Source organism: Opisthorchis viverrini (genome assembly GCF_000715545.1).
Source record: "Opisthorchis viverrini unplaced genomic scaffold opera_v5_405, whole genome shotgun sequence".
NCBI classification, from domain to species: domain Eukaryota; kingdom Metazoa; phylum Platyhelminthes; class Trematoda; order Opisthorchiida; family Opisthorchiidae; genus Opisthorchis; species Opisthorchis viverrini.
Genome location: NW_008752063.1, coordinates 2,232 through 21,440, shown reverse-complemented (window position 1 = coordinate 21,440; position 19,209 = coordinate 2,232). Strand labels below are relative to the sequence as shown.

Genomic DNA, 19,209 nt, shown 5'->3' with positions numbered 1-19,209 from the left:
AACTGTCGATATTGTGGGTATGTGAACGTCACTGGGTGCGTCACTGAGTCCTGTTTGGCATTGCTATTCGCTACTTCAGAGTTTCTATCCAGGGAGGGGCGGCTACTAATCCAACTGAGTTTGCTGGAAATAACTTTTAATACCAGGCTAAGCTATGACTATGCTAAGCCGTGACTATATTTCCTTTGACTCGTTTCCACCCTCATGTTTGTGCTAAAAAGACTTTTCGAGAAATTCGGTCACAAGCAAGCCCTCGAAGCACTGGAGTAAGTATGCGCATTCTATGGACCCGCACTGGCCCGTATTTCGTAAGTGTGTCCTCCCCAAAAGCCTTCCGGCGTATTCCGATGTCTCCACCAGACGCGGAGAATGCTCCGACGACACCGGTTACCAGCTCACCATAGCCGAATTTGTACATTCATAGCAATGCGGTATTTTTAATCGTGACTATTGGTGGATCATCAAAGGTAACAGCTACACCATAGATGTTGCTTGCTCGCAAAAGCCACCGTGGTAAGAGTGTGGGTAGATTCGGGATTTCATCCTGTATATGAAACCATTCTATGCTGAGAAGGCGATAGACACTACTCTGCGGTGAAATTTGGAAACGTATGATTCTTCGTGAGAAAATCCAAAGTTTATTTTCATTGTTCAATTTACGGCTTGAGTTTTTCTAGGTGATGCTATCTATCTTTGCAGTTTTGATTTCCTCATAGTGGGATTGTTTCGCTAATTTGAATGCAACGCGTGATATTCCCATACTAAAGAGTTCCTGGTTGCAGTGCAGCCGCTCCGGTGTCAAGAACGTCTTATGTGCAGTTTAAGACCATTTGCTATATTTGGGCAGCTTGCGAATCAAGTTCTTTAGTTTCGAAAGCTGCTTCTGCGTCATACACGAGCTACAGATTTTCTTTCGATCCATAGTCAGGATCGCATTACTCCTCGGACGTCGGTGGGGATGGTTCAACCCTAGTGATAAAAGCGCACGAAAAAGAACACTTTCGATGAACGGGCCTGGTAGCCGGAAACCGCACCTTAGTGATTGAAACGTAATAAAAAACGTGGCTAGAGTGACATCGGCAAAGCATAAAAACATTTCATGACTGTTCAAACGAGTGTGACGCGACTAAGAATTCTATCAACACACGACTAATCCAGGAGTTTTCAATTGTTTGTGCCACCACCCGATTGGGGAATTCCTTACAGTAGAGGTGAGTCAGTTAATCGACATAATCGTCGTTCAGTGCATGGCCACGTTCGCCTAATAGTTGTGTTATGTAAGGCGCACGCCAAATCTCCGAGGTTCAAAGCATAGTACGGTGAAGGATATGCACTACTGGTAAGCCCAGTCATACCCCACTTTTGTTTGGATTAAATAATCGCGTCAAGATAGGACTGTGCAGAAGAGTGTGGTGTGAATAAAAACCCTCCTCGCACAAGAGCGAGGAGGGATGAGAAATTATGCACTGAGGCATAATGGCATTTCCTCAAGAAATTAATTATCGGACCGCAGATAACGGTCGACTTTTATTTTGCTAGGCGTCAATAAACGAGTTAATCTCAAACAAGTCTACGCGCGACACTGGTATTCTTCGACTGGTGGGTAACAGTGTTGGCGACTGATGAGTAATGGAGTCAAAATGTGACCAATATTAGGCTTTCCACTTTAGTCCACTCGAGTCAGACATTCCGGCGTCCATCTCTTTCTCGGGTGTGTATCTTTTGGTTCGCATGATGTTCCATTTCGCCTGATTGAAAATGCTTGTGTATAGTAAGATAAGGGGAGGGGGATAGTTCAAAACCGATTCCGTAGGGCTTCCTGCATCTTGACGCTTTGTGATTTTGTATGCACTGAGTGATTCCACGTCATAAAGTTAGACTGTGAACCCGGTTGTTCATCGCAATTTCCAATAACTGTGGTGGACGCGCGCAATATCTAACCGATTTGACACTTTTGTTCATTGTCCTGAGGCTGAAAAACGATTTGATTGCGGTTTAACGCAAACAACACTCGAGCTGATTAGTAATGACATCTCCTTCAATGGAATCATCGTTTCGACCTACGCATGCATTAACAGCTAATGTTGTCAACAAAAGTCGGGGCCTGATTTTGTCTCACTAATGCGTTTTTGTCAGTCCATCCTAGTCCGCATGTCAAGGCAACTTGCGTTGCGGAGTTGTTTTTACGGTGTGTGCACACTGATCAACTACCTGATAATTTGTTAAAATTCTAGGCGTATGCTTAATGTGATTACTTATCCTCAGTCAGTGAGCTCTCGAGAGAGCAAGCTACGTAACTGTCGTGATGTGATGCCATAACCATACTGAACCGGCATCCAACCCACAGAATTACGCTGCTTCTTTCTGACTCTTCGAGCTCTCATACCTGTTGGTTATTGCACGCACTGAGAGACTGATTGACGGGTCTGTCATTCTAACCAAGTTGTGGCTATTTCATCCTCTATTTGGATAGCGAAGTAAATTTATGCGGATGGCTGCAATCTGGCCTTCGCACCAGATCGCTGCACGGCCTGAAATCAAAGTGACAGTATTCTACTCTTCTTGATCTGTCTCTGTTGCTTGAACTGGGTAGTTTTATCGGTACTCAGTTTTGCACCGTTTCCTCCTACGACCTCCCTGACTGAACCGCTTGCGCACCAGCCTATATTCGAATCCACTGGCTCTTTGGATAATTTGGGTTCTCCATACTCGATTTGTGCGGAGGTGGGAGAAAGTGTTTTTGCTGGTGGCCGGGCCGACTTCTATACCTGATTGTTAGTGCGTCGACCACATTTCAGTCTGCTGTAGGCGTCCGGAACATACTGAAGTAACCGATTTTCCCGGCAATTTTAGGTCTGATAACCAATATCGATTATGTAAACTTTGGAACTTCTGTCACACGTAGATGGGATGCCAGATGGATGTTTAGCTTCTTCAGAAGTACTGTGTTTGAACGATCTTTGTGAGCGGGTTCAATCTCAGTTAGTGGCCGCTTACTACCCACGGTCTTCACCGATGCGTTTACCAAGGATATAATGTAACTGGTCCTTTAAACCTATATATTTCTAAAGTCTTAACCGAATGTTTTGATGAAACTCTTCCTGGCTCCCACGTACTTGATCTTTCGAAAATAAGATTCTATCTTCACAAACTGCGCGTCATATCAATGATGTGCCACAGGATTCGGCCGGGCATAAGTCGACTTTAATAATTTAGTTATCTGCTGAGTGTTTCAATAAATTTCTGAGTGAGGTTTCCTGCGTTCTTTTTCATGCTATGAATGGCCCACCTACAAAGCACGCCTTGTGACCGCAGTGTTCGGTCGATTATCATTTCGATAATACAGCTGGTGCCAGATCTACTTGAGTTGCATGATGGGGCGTCTCCACATAATCACCGTCATGATCAGCTGTAAAAGCCGCGTACTTCCCGTAAAGTGTTTCTAGGTCCACCAACGATCTGGGGAAGTGGGGTAGACAGGTACGCATTGGAGGCGGGAGCTGATATAATTGATGCGTAAATACGGGATTGTCAGTGGACTTTCAAGTGGGGGGATCGGTGCGACTGGGTCCTGTCTGACAATATCTCTAACCAGTGATGTATCCCGTCTTGGAGTCTTCATTCAGGATGACGGCAATGACCATTGCGGCTGAGTTTGCTGTGTAGAATGCACGCTATGGAAGCACCAGGGCATAGTGATTCTCCGAAGGCAGAGGTTCACAACACAGTTGTAAATGAATTTTATCTGTTCGATGCTATAGTTAGCCTTCGCAGCCCGAGTACACACGCAGGCGGTTCTAGGCTGTAAGTTGACTTGAAAATCATACTTGTTAGATGTCTTCCTATAGTTATTCTCATTTGCAAGACCACCACTCTGACTTTCCTTGTGAAGGTAGCGGGGCTAAAATTGACCGTATGGTTGTCACTGGGTACTTTTCCGCAAATAACTTGGTATATTTTACCTGAACAGTCGTTTTGTACCTTTGTAGGTCGTACGGGTCTTTATTCTTCGGAGGATTCTATGTTCGATATGATGACATTAATTCAGATAGAATTAAATGTATGTACACTGAATTTACCACCATGCACTGTAGACCGCCAGAACGCCACAACCTTCAAAGTTGTTACGGTTGAGGAGGCCGGGTAAAAAGAGGAATGTGCCGGATTCTCATCTGTTTTCCAGTTGATTGTTTTACCCAGGTTGAACGGATGGAGTTAGGCTAGCTAATCATCTGTTTGGAATAATCCGAATCTTATTCGCCCGACCACCTGTTCCTCCGACGTTTGGAATATTTTTTCCTGAAATCCTGCCGCTGCCGTTTGTTCCTCTTTGTCTAGTTTTGTTTCGCTTCACTGACGGAGCCTCGAATTTTTGCTTAATTTAGAAACACTATACACGCTGCGTAGTTTCGTCGAGTCTGAACTCCATGGCTTACGACATCTGTGTTCTGAACAGCACTGTAATGTATGCATTTGTATGGTTCAATCTATCGTAGTTGGACTTCGGGAACTAACTCATTCTCACTGGATAGTCTCGGGTCTTCTGATTGTTGTGGTTCCTATCGGGTGCACGCATGGGAGAGACTGTTGGAATTTTTGGTTATTCACTTCACTGTCTACACAAGATCGTACAACCATTAATCATGGCTTGTCCCTTTATTTTGTATTTTCGTTACTTGCTCTTATTAATTTGTTCGTGTTGTTTACATACCCACTCACGGACTTTCCATCATCGTCATCATCATAATCATCAATAGCACCGCACTAGTAGTACGTATTGACGCTTAACTTCCATTTAACCGTGAACTGACGACAGTAATAAACGATGTCAAGAAAAGGAAGGTATGCGGGCATAGTATGAAGAAGCCTTGTGGAAAACGGCCTTAACAGGACGCTTATCCCACTAAATGGTAGCGAACTAAAGCACTGAGCATCACGTTGGATTAAGACACCATCAGTTCAATTGGATTGGTATTTTTTGCGAGTCCTATCTGACACAGGCCGAGCACACACTGGCAGACGAACTTTGGCTAGGCGGTCCGATTAGAAATTGGTGGCATGCTCACCACTGGGCTCGGGTGCGTATCACTTCTAGTAGGGCTCCTACTACGTATAAGAAGAATCACGTGGACCTCAACCATATGGGCGGGAAGATCCCACAACACCGCCACGTCATGATCCATCCTACACAACTTTCCGGCGGAAAAAGTTTAGTTTGAAAAAGTGCATCTGTTAGGCAGTAGTTGAACATGCTGATAATTCATAATCCTGATAAGTTATGGTTACACAGTCCACGCGTGCGTTACACGTCATTCCGCAAACGATGCAGCCATCTAACTCCTGTTATACTACGAAGGCCTCAGTGATGAACTGTTTGAAGGCGTTTGAGATTTTCAGATCAGAGGGGCAACTTTCGTAACCGTAGAGTAACACTGCTCCTACACTTGTCCTCTCTACACGGTCTTTCGGCTTTGTTGGGATTCATTTTCGACGTCAAAAATGAGGTAAGCTGGCGAACATTGCTGTTTGGGCTGTCAGACGTAGTGGAGTTTGCATAACACAAATGTGGCCAGCCATCGCGCGGGGATCATCAGGCACTCGAGAATGGAAATGTGGAACATCTGGTTTTGTCTTAATCGGCTTCGGGTATATGGGGGAAGTTGGTTTTCGTATGTTTTTTGGGCTGCATTATACATTGATAGAAATAGAAGACAAGTTTTCGAGTTGCCTTTGTTGGCATTGAGAATGTACATTGAAAGCTGTAAGATGTATCGTGTGTTTTGAGTTTAGTAGGGAATCATTTCGGTTTGTCTTACTGGATGATAGATTAAACAGAGGAGACTGGTTAAGGGACAGTCAGATGGATCGGTCGCAGTGTTTGGGTAGGGGCTTGTGTAAGGGCGGATGAACGACTGACTGCAAGTGCAAATGGTACATTTTGATTGTTCAGACTGAGGATAGGGGTCTTTTTGAGGTGGCTTGCTTTGTCACTTTGATGTTAGAATTTGGTGACCAAGGCAATGGGTGATTTAAGGCTTTTGTTCCGGTAGACCGACTTTGGTTATTAACTGGAAAGTGTTACCCTCAAGACAGCGTTTTTTGGGTCCACTGCTGGTAGCCGATGATTCAGTAGTTTGATCCGGTTGAATTTGGGTAAGTGGACTAGGCCATGGACGCAATAGGTAAACCTAGGTGTCTCGCTTCGAATGCTGCTTTGAGAGGGGTGTCAAACTGGAACTGGATGGTATGGGACTTCTGGATGAAGTATCAACCAACCTCCAGGACTAGGACACCATTCATAAGACCTCTATTTGTTGACCAATCTGACAGGTGGTACTGTAAATGTGGTACGGGTATCCTGTACTGTAGCTAGGTGCGTTGGTGAGCTACACGAACCGTCCAATCTCTATAAGGTCCTTCCGCCTGCTTGCTTCCTCGCCTCCTCGCCTGTTTACTTAGTCAGTTAGTTAGTTAGTTACTTACATACCTGCTTACTTGTTAGGAAAGTTTCCCCAAGACCGATAACGGAAATTAAATTGGATGCTGTTTAACGATGTGACGTGCGAGGATACATCCCCATCTCTGGAGTCCATGTGGTTATCCTTTTATCTTATGTTATCTTACTTTATCTTATCCTTCCTCTTCTTTGTGGCCCTCCCAGTATATGGGACAGTGACATTTCAAATCGACGTTATTTGTTTGAAAACGTCCATTTCATCAATAAGGTATCACTCATCCTCATCCACATTTTCGTGGTAAACTGATGAGATTGAATGTTTATAAGCCCCAAACAGAAACAGAAACAAGAGTCTGTGAGCCTGTCACCTTGATTCCTTAAAATTCGCACTCCCACTTGACGAACATTTAGCTAGAACTGATTGTTGGTTTGAAGTGGACCGTTTACGCAAGTTAAGCTATCAATGTTAGCCTTGTTAGCAGAATATGAACGACATTCAGATGAAGGATAGCGACTGTGCGCCGTCACCACTGCTGGAGCAGTTATCTTCATTTCACTGAAAAACTTTCGACAGGTTTTGCCCTTTGAGGTAAACCAATTCGAAGTGAGAAAGACGGCAATTTCACCATAAATTATCAATGAACCTGATGTCTAGGCTTTCGGTTTATTTGAATGCGCTGCGCATTTAATACGGTTGTTAGTTTTCGCAATGCTAATTCCACTCACAGAATACTTCCTAGTCTCTTGGTTGATACGCTTTTACCGTAACCAAAGCATGCATCGCCTCTCTTTAGGGGTGATCGACTTTCCCCTGGGGACAGCAGTCGCAGTGTACAGACGCGATCTTCCACTCGTGCAGCTTCTGCAAGTGTCTCGAGACAAACGGAACAAACTAGCGGTGAAATGGCATGTTCGGACAGCGACCAACCCAAACCTACCGCGAATCACAATTCCGTCGCGAATCCACCACGTTCCTCAACCGAGATTTCACGTAAACGTCCCTCGTTCAACACAATGCTTGATGATGTGGAGTGGACCTGCGATCGAAAGAAAAGCCTACTCGAGCCAAATCAAACGCATCCCCTGGTTACTACTAAACATTCTGATCCTAGTGCTGATTCGACGGACTGTAGCGCGTCTTCCGATNAAGCTACTCGCTTCAATTTTTCGGCAGATTCACCTTTATTATCCACTTTGACCGAAACTGTGGTGGCCGAAGCGAAAACGTACGACGTTGACCTGAAGGACGATGATCGTTTTGCAACGAAATCAGAGGGCATTGTAAACTGTGAGACCACTCTGGGCCGGGAGGAACTATGTGTGCAACGAAATCAGAGGGCATTGTAAATTGCGAGACCACTCTGGGCCGGGAGGAACTATGTAGTTCGCGATCGGACGATCGAAAATGTTCTCCAAGTGGGTTCTTTCAAAGCCACTCCGGTTCTGTGTCCTTGATAAAGAAAGAGCTGGAGTCGGAAAATGGAGGCCTCTGTTCACCTGGCCTCAGGGTAAGTGTTTTTGTATGCTCATTCACGTAAAGTTCCGTTAAAGTGCGCTCGTCAAAGTAAGGCGTGAACGTCGTTACAGAGATGTTTTGAAAATATTCCTTGAGTAATACGTATTGTGAACCATTGGAACGGTGGTCTCTCACAGTGTTTCGCAACGATGTCATCTAACCTGTGTATTTTGAGCCATCTATTCCCATATAAACTTTTACTCGACTGGACATCTATTGCCGGTCAATGAAATCGAAGACATGTGTAAGTGAATTGTATTCTCCTATAGTATTTGGTCCAGTCATATCTCTAGAAACAATTGCCCAATGTTTTACAGGCTTCTACTTGTGTATATTCCCACTACACCACGAGCTGTATCGAACGACACCCATATACAGGAGCCCCGTAATTTTCCACAGAGTGAATCTCAAAAATGGATACCCGGAGCGGAAAAATTTACCTGTTGTCACTTTTCCACTATTCGAACCCAAGTATTACTTCAGAGTCGCAAGTAATCGGCATCCCTCAAATGTTCATCCAAATACATTGGTCTCACTGGATATGTTCTAGTCCAGTTCATCCTCTGAGGCAGCGACGACCTCGCTACCGGGGTTTTAGCTGGTATTACACGTTCTCCATACCGCTTTGGCCATAGCCGTTCCACCTTCTACTCTTTTCAATGCCAAACGTTTATCTGTGTATACGTCAGTGTTTAGTGACAGTATACTTCCATATGCTACCCGCATTTTGGTAAACCTGGAGCCTGTTGTTGCTGCCCACAAGCATCGTCCTCTGAGCTCAAGCTGCCCCCTTATGTGCTGCGTAAAACTTTTTCGTTCTCCATTGTGCGTTAGGTTTCCGCATACAACAACAAACGGTCTACGCGTGCACAAAGCCTTACCTTGGCTTGACTCAAGAACTCATCCTTTGTCGTTAGTTAAGACGTTACTAACACATGGGATATGCCAGGGAACGTCCAACTAACTTGGTGAAAACTGCGAAAATATTTGTATTTTTTCACATCACTTCGACCGACTATATTCACTTCTGATTTCCAAAGATTATTGAACTGAGTTTTTATATAGTAGTAAATTACTTACCAAGAGAACGCTCCAATATTCCATTTCCTCTTCTGACAAGTCACCACACTCATTTTCGTGCTCTAGGTCTCCACATCCTATCCGAACTGCGTGACCTGTAACCATACGGGTGCTGGGAACCAAGTGGGCTTTTCGCAAAATCACCTTCTTTCAGACGAGTTAACGAAACCTCTTACTGTGGATACGGAGTTTTGGCATTCGACGACATCCTATGCTCCATCAGCTAGGTACCAACCCCGCAATGGCCTTGACAAACTGGATTCCCCTGAAAAATTGAACGATCTGCGACCACGGACGCGTGCATTAACCAGAGCTCGTGTCAATAACAATGCGAACCGATCGAATAACCTCAGTAGTAACAATGCTTCGACTACAACCACTGCGTTGCTGTTGAGGTCACAACGGACAGCGAGCGATGCAGCGCTCATCTGTAAAGCTTCGCCCGTTCTCGTGTCTTCCCCGATCCACTCACCCCCTACTCGAGTCGAGGTCCCCGACAGGGAGGATCGCACAGGCTCTCCTGTTCCTGAAGAACAAATCACCGCAGTAACTTCAAATCGTGGTACGTCCAAAAAACTACCATACTTGGTATTACAATGCTTCACTCCAACCACTGCGTTTCTGTTGAGGTCACAACGGACAGCGAGCGATGCAGCGCTCATCTGTAAAGCTTCGCCCGTTCTCGTGTCTTCCCCGATCCACTCACCCCCTACTCGAGTCGAGGTCCCCGACAGGGAGGATCGCACAGGCTCTCCTGTTCCTGAAGAACAAATCACCGCAGTAACTTCAAATCGTGGTACGTCCAAAAAACTACCATACTTGGTATTCTTCCCCAAACGTCAAATGTTCCGTCTTCAAGACTAGGTCCAACAATTCGTGCTCTTGAAAGTTGTACCAACGGAAATGAAGTTATTCAGTTCAGTTCCTCATCAGGATGACGGTTGGGATAATCCTGTTCGATAGGTCGTCTACCGATGGGTATCGATGGATCGACACGATGTTAAGAGCAGTGCTTTGTTACCCTGCGTTTTAGTCACCGTGGATGGTCTCCATAGGGAGCCAAATAAACGAAATGGAGAAGATGGTGTAAACATTTGTCAACTGTCATCTGTTGTAGCGAAATCAACATGATTGTTTCAGTAAGAAATGGTCGTCGCACACGACACCGAGTCTACTCCGTTAGCTGTCATTTCTACACTGAGATTTATGAATAGCTGTGACTGTTTGGTTTATGGTGATTCCAGAGGTGGCTTTCTGTGAGTGGTGCTGTAGACATTAAATTTAGGTTCCAAGAGACGTCAGTTACCAGATCGGTGGACTGTTATCCTTTATTCGTTTCGCTTCCAGTTAGTGAGCACGCGTCATCACAGCTGAAGATCCTGCTCCCCTTCTATATCTCCTTCATTTTCTTAGATGTTCACGGGAATGCGGAGTCTCCAGCTTGTACGTTTACGCAGTCCAGCTTTGGCAACCTAGCAGTATCTGAATCCTCATACTCTGTTCGGGTTGTACGAAAGCTGTGCATCGAGGATGTCACTACTAAACGATCGTCGATTGTTTTTTGACGTCAGTGTTTCTTTCCTGTAGTATTTGGTATGGATGGAAGTGCTAATGGATGACTGGTCTAGGTGATCGTTTTTGTTCGTACATCTTTTTTTAAAAATCAAGACGTGAATTTGGTTTCATCGAATCTTTCTAAAAAATGTCTCTTCTATTTACCCGTGTTGGAAGTGTTTCAGTTGATCAATAGGGACCTGCTTATTTAGTTCGTATAAAATCTATGAGACGACCATTTGAATGGGGGCACTACACACACTTTTAAAGTAGGTCTTATTGGTTCAGATGTAAGCACGTGAGGCAAAAGTAGAAGGTAATAAGTCTGATGAGCGTATGCCATTGAGTAGGATAAGCAAATTCTCTCGTTCGACTCGGATGTCTGATTAAGGTCGGGCCTCTGGTCACTAAGCACATACTATAAGCCTGGAAACTGACTTTATTTGTTCTTGGGCTTATGGTACCCGCTAGTGTGTTTAGGATTCTGTTGATCCGACCAGATAGAGTGATTCTGCCTTAGTTCTGTTGGGCGTTGCGTTGTCCTCGAGGCCCCCCTTAGATATCTATCTTCGTCTAGTCATCCTGATCTCCACACATCTGGGTTTGGTACTGTGTTTAACTGATGGGATCATTATGTTCTGTCCCTTATGCTTGGTACAATTTCTTATTTTTCTTCCTAATATAGCTCGTTTGAACGGTACGGATCGTCTTTGCTCGACTCGTCCTGCTTCCAAGTATCCAACACGTTCCTCAACCAGACGGGATACCCTTGCCTCGCACAATCTGGCCCAGTTTCGATCCCAGCTTTCGGTGATTAATTCCTACTCCTCCACGAGTAACAACAGTAATGCTCTGACCTCATCCTCAACAGTGATTTCAAACTGTCTTAGCGATACTCTTCATCCTGACTACTTGGAGGGGAAAACAGACTCCCCGCTCTTGCACAACCCAACGGTTACCACGCGGTCTTTGGACTGCCTTGGGAACAACAATTCGCCTTTGACGATTGGGGAACTTCAGGTTTTGCTGAAGAAGATCAAGGAACATTGGAATCATTGTAGCGATGCATTGATGGAAGAAGAGACGAAACGACATACCTACCGAATTGACGATGCTCGTCGGGTTCACGATTATGTGCCTTTTATCCGGGCCTACTTACGTGCTTTGGTCAAACACGATATGCTACACACCCTTGTCCTACAAGCTCTGCAGTCCGCCAATTCCGGTAGCCCCAATACTTCAGCCCTTTCTACGACAGGTAATCGGAACAGCCCCAGAGTCCCGTCCACTGGCTTCAAAACTAACTCGCGACAAAGCGAAATGGACAGTCGCTCAGCCAACAACTGCTTCACGAACTGTTCGGCTGAGCGATCCACTCCCAATCATGGTGCTACTCCTGTCAAATCAATGTTGAATTCCGTCCATCCTAATCGAACTCGTTTAAGAGCAAGGACACGACTATCGTTAACCACTCCTTCAAACTCTGTAGCAGCGCAGACTAATTCTGTTCACGTCACCAGGAAATCCAGGACCTTGAGCGAAAGTTCTACGGAAAGATTACAGATTTCTGTGACCGACGAAGGATTTCTAGATTCTGCGGTCTCTACCATTGAGGATGTACCGACTGAACAGCCACTGTTTGCCTCAGCACCCTCAAACTCACCTGCATATGTGAGCAGTGTGAATAAAACGCTCGCTCTGTCTGAGTCTGGCAATTGCCAATCCGAAGGTGATAGTACATCTGAATTGCCGACAGATTCCCATTCTACTGCAAGCACAATTGGCGTGAAAAACCCGTCCGATTTTGGTGAAGCCGGCTCGGTACCTGCAGTTTCCTATTCACCCGTGATGTCCTCAACCAATACAGGTGCTTCTTACTCATCCTGTGGATCACCCCCTCAATCTCCCCAGTCCACAAGTTCTTCAAGGTCAACCTACCTACGACCGCGCCCATTCATTTCCAACACACAAACTGTACCAGAAGGGAATATTTCCCGAAAATCCTTAAGACCACGAGCACAGGTGGACCAAAATGCAACAGAGAGTCAATCAGAGTCCGGTGAAAGCGATGGGCGGAAGTCTCGACCTAGTGGCAGATCTTCCCTTAGACGTAAAATCCCGTATGCACTGGTGAAAGATCTCGATGTGGGGAACGGATGTAAACCGGCTGGGTCACCCAGTACCCTTATTTCTTCTGTACCTGATCGTTTCCGCAAGCGCCGTCTATGTTAGTCATACAATCAGTGCCAGGGCTTCATGTATCCCGCTTCCACTTTGTATAACCCAGTCCTGTAACACAGAGCAGTTGAGTCCCTTCTTCATTTCACGCACACGTTTTATAAGCAGTGCGTAACTGGCTACTCTGTGTGCCCATCAATGAATGCTCTTCTCGTGTGTTCTCCGCCACTATCAACCTTTGGGGATCCGGTCAAGTGCGTTGGCGATATGTCCCAGTGAAGTAATCCAAATCTGCGCTGTTGTGATTGACTACGTTATTCTTTCACTGATCTTTCCGCGCCTCGCTCTGTTCACAGACTCTGTCTCTGTCGCACACCTATACGTGCATACCCGCGTCCGTTTCCATACAGCAATCACCCCCTCCGTGTAAATCAAAACGGACTTGGAATTCTTCGAGTGCGGGTTCCCGCCGATACTGTGTTGTCGCACTTTTTTCCTCAGTTTGTCTCGTCGCTGATTTAAGTGGATCGACGCAATTCGCACAGACCCAACTTGTGAATTTGTCAAATTCTATGTATCTCTAGCAATCAATTCTTTTGTACATTGTTCAATACTTTATTGTAAAGATCCCTTATCATCTGTTCTTCTCCGCTAACTGTTTAGCTTCTGTAGACTTGACAAGTCAGAGTTCACTGTCACGTCTTACCTGCCTGGCTGCGATCATTCAGATTAATGAACACTAGCGCTCGATCGATCAGTGATCCGCGGAGAACCACACATTTGGTTGTGGATTCCATTCAAGCGGACTGCGAAGAGTCTATTCATAGTTGACCGTGTTGGCAGCAGTTGCTAGGGTTTAAGTTCAGGTCACCAGTTTAGTGGTGGTATTCATAACACATGTTTTGGCTCAAGATTGACCGTGTGATTCGTCCATCCTTCTCGGGGACTTCAAATTTGGTTGTGCATTTTGACCATTTGCATTTTTTAAATGAGCGCCGGACATTTGGACTGTGGTACACCCATGTCTTCGGAACAACTTATCCGGTGAGAAGTATGGGAGGTTTCCCATAGCTTACTTACAAGTCGACCATATCCTGCCTTGCAACCTTTACCAATCAAGACTAGATAGAATGGGATGGTTGCTAATGCAGGCTAATTTGCACCTGCACTTTCTCAGCCATCTGGAGCTATCTTCCATGCGCACGTGTTCCCGATGGGCAAATGTGCGTGTTTTGTATTCATTTCCATTACAGAGATTCTGAAGTTGTCTTGCTCATCGTTCATCCTGGCAAATGAGGGAAATTAGGTACGAAATTTCCGGAGAGTTTCGTTGAGGCACGCAAAATGGGATATATATATATATATATATATATATATATATATATATCAAATCATTGAATTCCCCGTAAGTACTTATATGGTACGGTTAGAAAATAGATGTTGAGAAGTCGCTCGTTTGAAAACATGATTTGCATTAGTCCGGGCGCATTCGATCTTCGGAATCTTTAGTAGACCTGTTTTAACGGGAGTCTGGAGCATCTCTAGAAGGCGCAAATGTTGAGGTTTCCCGAAGGATTTTTGAAACAGTCAGTGATGATCAGGCTTATCGTGAGTTAGTCCTGTGGCGTAGGTATGGCATCAGCTTCTCTGACAAGGGTCGAGTTTACAATGCTGCGGTGCGTTCCATATTACTATATGGATCAGAAGCCTGGCCGCTGCGTGCCGAGGATGTCAAAAGACTCAGTGTTTGACCATCGATGTCTTCGGAACATTGCCCGAATCTGGTGGGAACACCGGATCAGCAATGCTGAAGTACGTCGGATGGTATTCGGAAGGAATAACTCACCCTCGACAGATGAACTGATCACACTGCATAGGTTGCGCCGGCTTGGCCACGTGTTGCGTATGCCAGTCGAGCGACTTCCTCGAAGGGCTCTTCGCACAACCAAGTGAAGGGTGGGAGAGAGCCAGAGTCGGTCAGACAATGACTTGGCAGCGAAATGTGAAAGCCATTACCAATAAACTCAGCTGCGCTGGTCTTCCTGGATGGGGACCCCGAGATGGGGTCATCGTCAGACATGGCCCATGGAATTCACAGCTACCTACCCCTCCCCCAAACCATCGGTGAACGAAACTGTGGCAGCTACAACCACTGCACGACGAGTACGTGGTTATTACAGCTGAGAATGATGATGATGAGTTAGTCCTAGTATGGTGAGCAATTCCAGGAAATTCTGGTTGCGTTTCAGAATCGAAATAAGTACTTCACATCGTGTAGTTTAGTTTTTAGGAGGGAATGCTGGTAACTCCGATTAGTTTCGCATTGAATGGGCATCCACCGTTAAAGAATTGGTGTGACGTGACCACCTACTTCGTAAGGTGTCAGGGCGAGATGGACCAAGTGGTTAGAGCACGAATTTACTAACCGGAAGATCCGTGGTTCTAACCCGACCTCCGCCACTCGACTTCCCCTGTCTAGGCTTGGGCGACCTGGCAGTATCCCAGCCCTCGTGCCTCCTTCGTGTGGCATGGCAGATAGGCACCGAAAAGGTGCCACAGCAGGACGATTATTTATTATTTACTATTAGGTGTCAGATTAGATTTAACACTCAGTGCTACGGCAGTAAAGCATCAGTGCCAACACTGATGTTGCTGTCTTTGATGATGATGAACACTCAGTGCTGCACACAGTATTTTCTCTCGTATCAGTATGATATGGTGTACAGAACATTAGGGGACCTAATTGTTTTTCGTTCTCCCCTGTCATTCAACTCGGGTCGTTAAGATTTCAACGCAACCTAACATAATTCCCCACTGATCAATTCTTGTTTTTGTCCACAACCTCCGTCACGTGTCGACAGCCGCAAAACGCCTTTGAATCTAAACTGTAACGTGCCCAATTTTCCAGGGTGTGTGACGTCCTTAATTATTCATTAATAAAAGACACCGCTTTGACACACTCTAAACTTTCTACCCGCAAGTTGCCCCCACCTTTTGTCTACAATTCTTGCTTCCAATCCAGTTGACATACTGAAGGGACCGGTGCGTGTGGCACGATTGTCCATGTGAGTCCGTATTCTACAAAATCCCACAACCACCAACACCTGAAACATGTCATTCAAGGGTTTTTAAGAAAGAAGTAATGCGCACCTGTATTTGAACGAACTGACGTACATATATAATTAATAATAGCCTTGCTAATGGGGCAGTACGCATCGTGAACTTGGAGTTCTGGTACATCATTCCTCTGACTTGGTGTTTACGGAAAATGGATTGTAACGATTCCCAGGCAATTTGATCACGGAATCTACTGCTTTTTTTTCCGTCCAGTGTAAACAAGCTCCACGTGGCTCTGGTAAGATCTCAAACTACCGAAAACTTTGAGTGTAAATTGGCTGTGATCGATTCTCTCTCTTGCTCTTGTGTAGTGTCAACAAGAAACCAAGCCGTACGCACCGTCCAGATAGCATTTTTCCGCTCACTACACGTCTTCTCCGATTTCCGATGCTCTAATATCTAATGATAGTCGCCCAGCTGTAAGACCCTTTCGGTGCCTTGCTTCCATACCACCCGAAGGAAGCAAGAGGGCTGGGTTACTGTCAGGTTTCCCAAGCCTAGACAGGAGAAGTCGAAATGCAGAGATTGGGTTCGAACCACGGACCTTCCGGTCATTAGGTTCGCGCTGCTAGCATTGAGCCACCCCAACGCCCGTAATATTTACTGCTGTGATCTGAATCTTGAGGTATTTTCGAGTTATTTGTTGGCTGACACGTGTGACCGAAAATCTACCGCAGTAGCTTGAGCACTAGATTTTGAAGTATACTGCCGGTGTAATTAGAAGCTGTGCATCTGCAATTGTGGGGGCGAGTGGCTCTAAAATCATCCATAGTTTCGAAGTTCCACGAAATTCCTTTTCGTGTAATTTGGAGCATTCATGCATTCATTTGGTGTAATCATAGATGCAGGATTAGTAATTTACAATCACTTTGATACTTACTACTCAGAACTTCGAAGGGGCGTGAAGTGCCATTAAGGCCAATCCAAACTAGAAAAGTCGGTGCGTATCACCCAGTTCGTTAGCAATCAGGATTCTAAATTAAGAATTGCAAGTTAGTCTGATGGGGCACTTCCTACAACTGGAGAAGTGACAACCAAGAAATCTGCCACAAATGTTACTCTTCCCTTGAGTAAATACCACTGGTTTCAAAAAAGATAACAGCTAAAAGGCAGGTCACCCAACTTATGGCTTCGGCAACCAAAGACGTTGAAAGAAGCCACTTAGGTCAGCGGTGTAATGCATTGGTCAGTAATTGCTTCGGCGTTACCAACAGGTGGATAGTCCGTACACTGGTCGATTGTTACAGTCGTCTGGATATACAGGTTGGCACTATAGTCAATTGTTACAGTCGTCTGGATATACAGGTTGAGCGAAATCATGCGAATTCCACTACAGACCGATTCAAGGAATAAGTTCGATTAGGTAGTATATACCATGGAACATTCCGGCAACGATGTACCCTTGATTGATATATGATGGCTGTTGCTGAGTTCTATCACTCTCGTTAAAGGCGAATCCAGTCCTTCCCGTCCGATGATTGCGCAACAGCTGTTCAGGTGAGACGTTTTGAATGAGCTATCCGTAGTACAGAGAAACTTAAAACCACTTCCAGGTTGTTTTCACAAAACGTGACCACTCATTGCGGTGATCTCTCATTGATTCAGTACACTTACTGTTCGGAATGCATTATTGTCTTCATGGTGCGTTCGGCTTAAGTGTAGCTATTGGTTAGTATTTTTCACGCAAAGATTGTTTACCAATTCATGCTCAGTAAGCCATGGGTTCTGATGACGGCACGATATTTGAATGGCCATGGATTTCGTGTTTCAGAATGAATCGGTAGGATGGTACGCGCTGGGTTCTATTCGGACAAATCACTGATTATGGTGACATGAGCACAACAGTTGAGCAGAAGCGAATTCGGTCAATCGATACTGAGCACTGGGGAGATCAACAACGATCTGATACTGTCTGAGATAAACAACGTGTCCTATTGGTGCAAGGTAAACAGTTTATGCCGGCATGCTGTGCATCAGGATGTATTCTCCGTTGAAGCCAGCCAAACCGCGCATTGGAAACAGCAACAAGTAGACTATTTGCCTGCTTTAACAATCTGGGAATAAGCCACGATGGATCCTAAGCCGCTATTGATAACTGGAGTAAATCAGCGATGGTCAGTGAATTCGCGTTCTAACTACTGAGCTATCTCGTCCTTGAAATGCAGTGATCCATTTTGAACGTGCAATCCATTATTAGGCGTCTCCTTCATTGAGCAGTTTATTTCCTAGCCCATCTCATTCAATTAATTTCGGTGACGAATTTTCCCTGCAATTCGCAGGCGAACTCCTGAGTGTTTCCTCTCGCTTACCTAATCTGACTTTGGAAGTATACCTCGCACTGTCTCAGGGAGTTTTGATAGTGGAATTCTGTCCGTGACCCCATTTGTTTTCAGCGTAGCCGAATCTTCAGTGTTCAGCCTTCAGGCCTGCATGTGCTTTTGTGTGAAATTTTGATTTTGGTTAACCCGAAAGTCGATTTTATTGAAGGAACAAATATTTCAGCGCCTTCTTCGTAATGACAGAAGAAAGACAGTACTCGGCTTGTACTCCATATCTAATGGCGTGTTCAAAAGGCTGTGAGATAAGTACATGCCATGTCACTATACCATCTGTGAAGCTCCGTAATGCACTCCGTTAATGAACAACCCAATTAACTGCTTTTTCCGAATATCATATCTCTCGATAGACAGGCAAGCCTCACTAACATAAGAATTAGCGTTGCTATCTTTTCAATCAGCTGAAGAGCTAGTTCCTTTTAGGTTGATAGGAAGCGACTACTTCCCAAGTTTTCTGATGCCCATGAAATTTTCTGTTTCACCCATCGACCCCATTGTAAAATCCATGGTTTAAAGTATCTCAGACTGAATATATCAACTGGGAACCTACTGGGTGTCGACAAAACTTTCAAGGTCATTAAAAGAGAGTCGTGAACACCTGGCACATATAGCGGAATCACCGATTAGTTAGTTCATCATTATCATCATCATTATCAGCTGTAACAACCGCGTACTTGTCGTACAGTGGTTGTAGCTGCTACAGTTTTGTTCACCGATATGTGAGGAGGTCGGGTAGTGTACGCGCTTTAGAGGCGGAGCTGATAAATTGTTGCATAAATACAGTTATGTCAATGGACTGTTAAGTGGGGGAATTGGGAAGGGAGCTATGCATTGAAGGCACCGGCTTGGATGCACGAACGTCACTGAGGGCGCGACTGAGCCATGTCTGACAATGTCTATAACCATTGATGTGTTAGCTTCATCGGTATACTGTAGATTTAAGTTGATAATTTTAAACAGAAGAATTGTTT

The 19,209-nt window shown here is 45.1% G+C and overlaps 2 protein-coding genes across 2 annotated transcripts in view; one reads left to right on the top strand and one right to left on the bottom strand.

The window, feature by feature from the left end:
• The window catches only part of T265_10765 (hypothetical protein), a gene marked incomplete at both ends in the record, with an annotated part of 22,153 nt that extends 12,995 nt beyond the window's left edge, over positions 1–9,158 (bottom strand). The window contains one exon of the mRNA XM_009177232.1: positions 9,054–9,158. Coding sequence (XP_009175496.1) covers positions 9,054–9,158 — 105 coding nt within the window. The remainder of the gene's footprint in view (positions 1–9,053) is intronic.
• Positions 1–13,409, top strand: part of T265_10764 (hypothetical protein) — a gene marked incomplete at both ends in the record, with an annotated part of 28,937 nt that extends 15,528 nt beyond the window's left edge. Inside the window, 4 exons of the mRNA XM_009177231.1 lie at positions 7,252–7,745; positions 7,793–7,965; positions 9,120–9,849; positions 11,293–13,409. Of these exons, the coding sequence (XP_009175495.1) occupies positions 7,252–7,745; positions 7,793–7,794 (496 nt within the window). The remainder of the gene's footprint in view (positions 1–7,251; positions 7,746–7,792; positions 7,966–9,119; positions 9,850–11,292) is intronic.
• Positions 13,410–19,209: the final 5,800 nt, after the last annotated feature.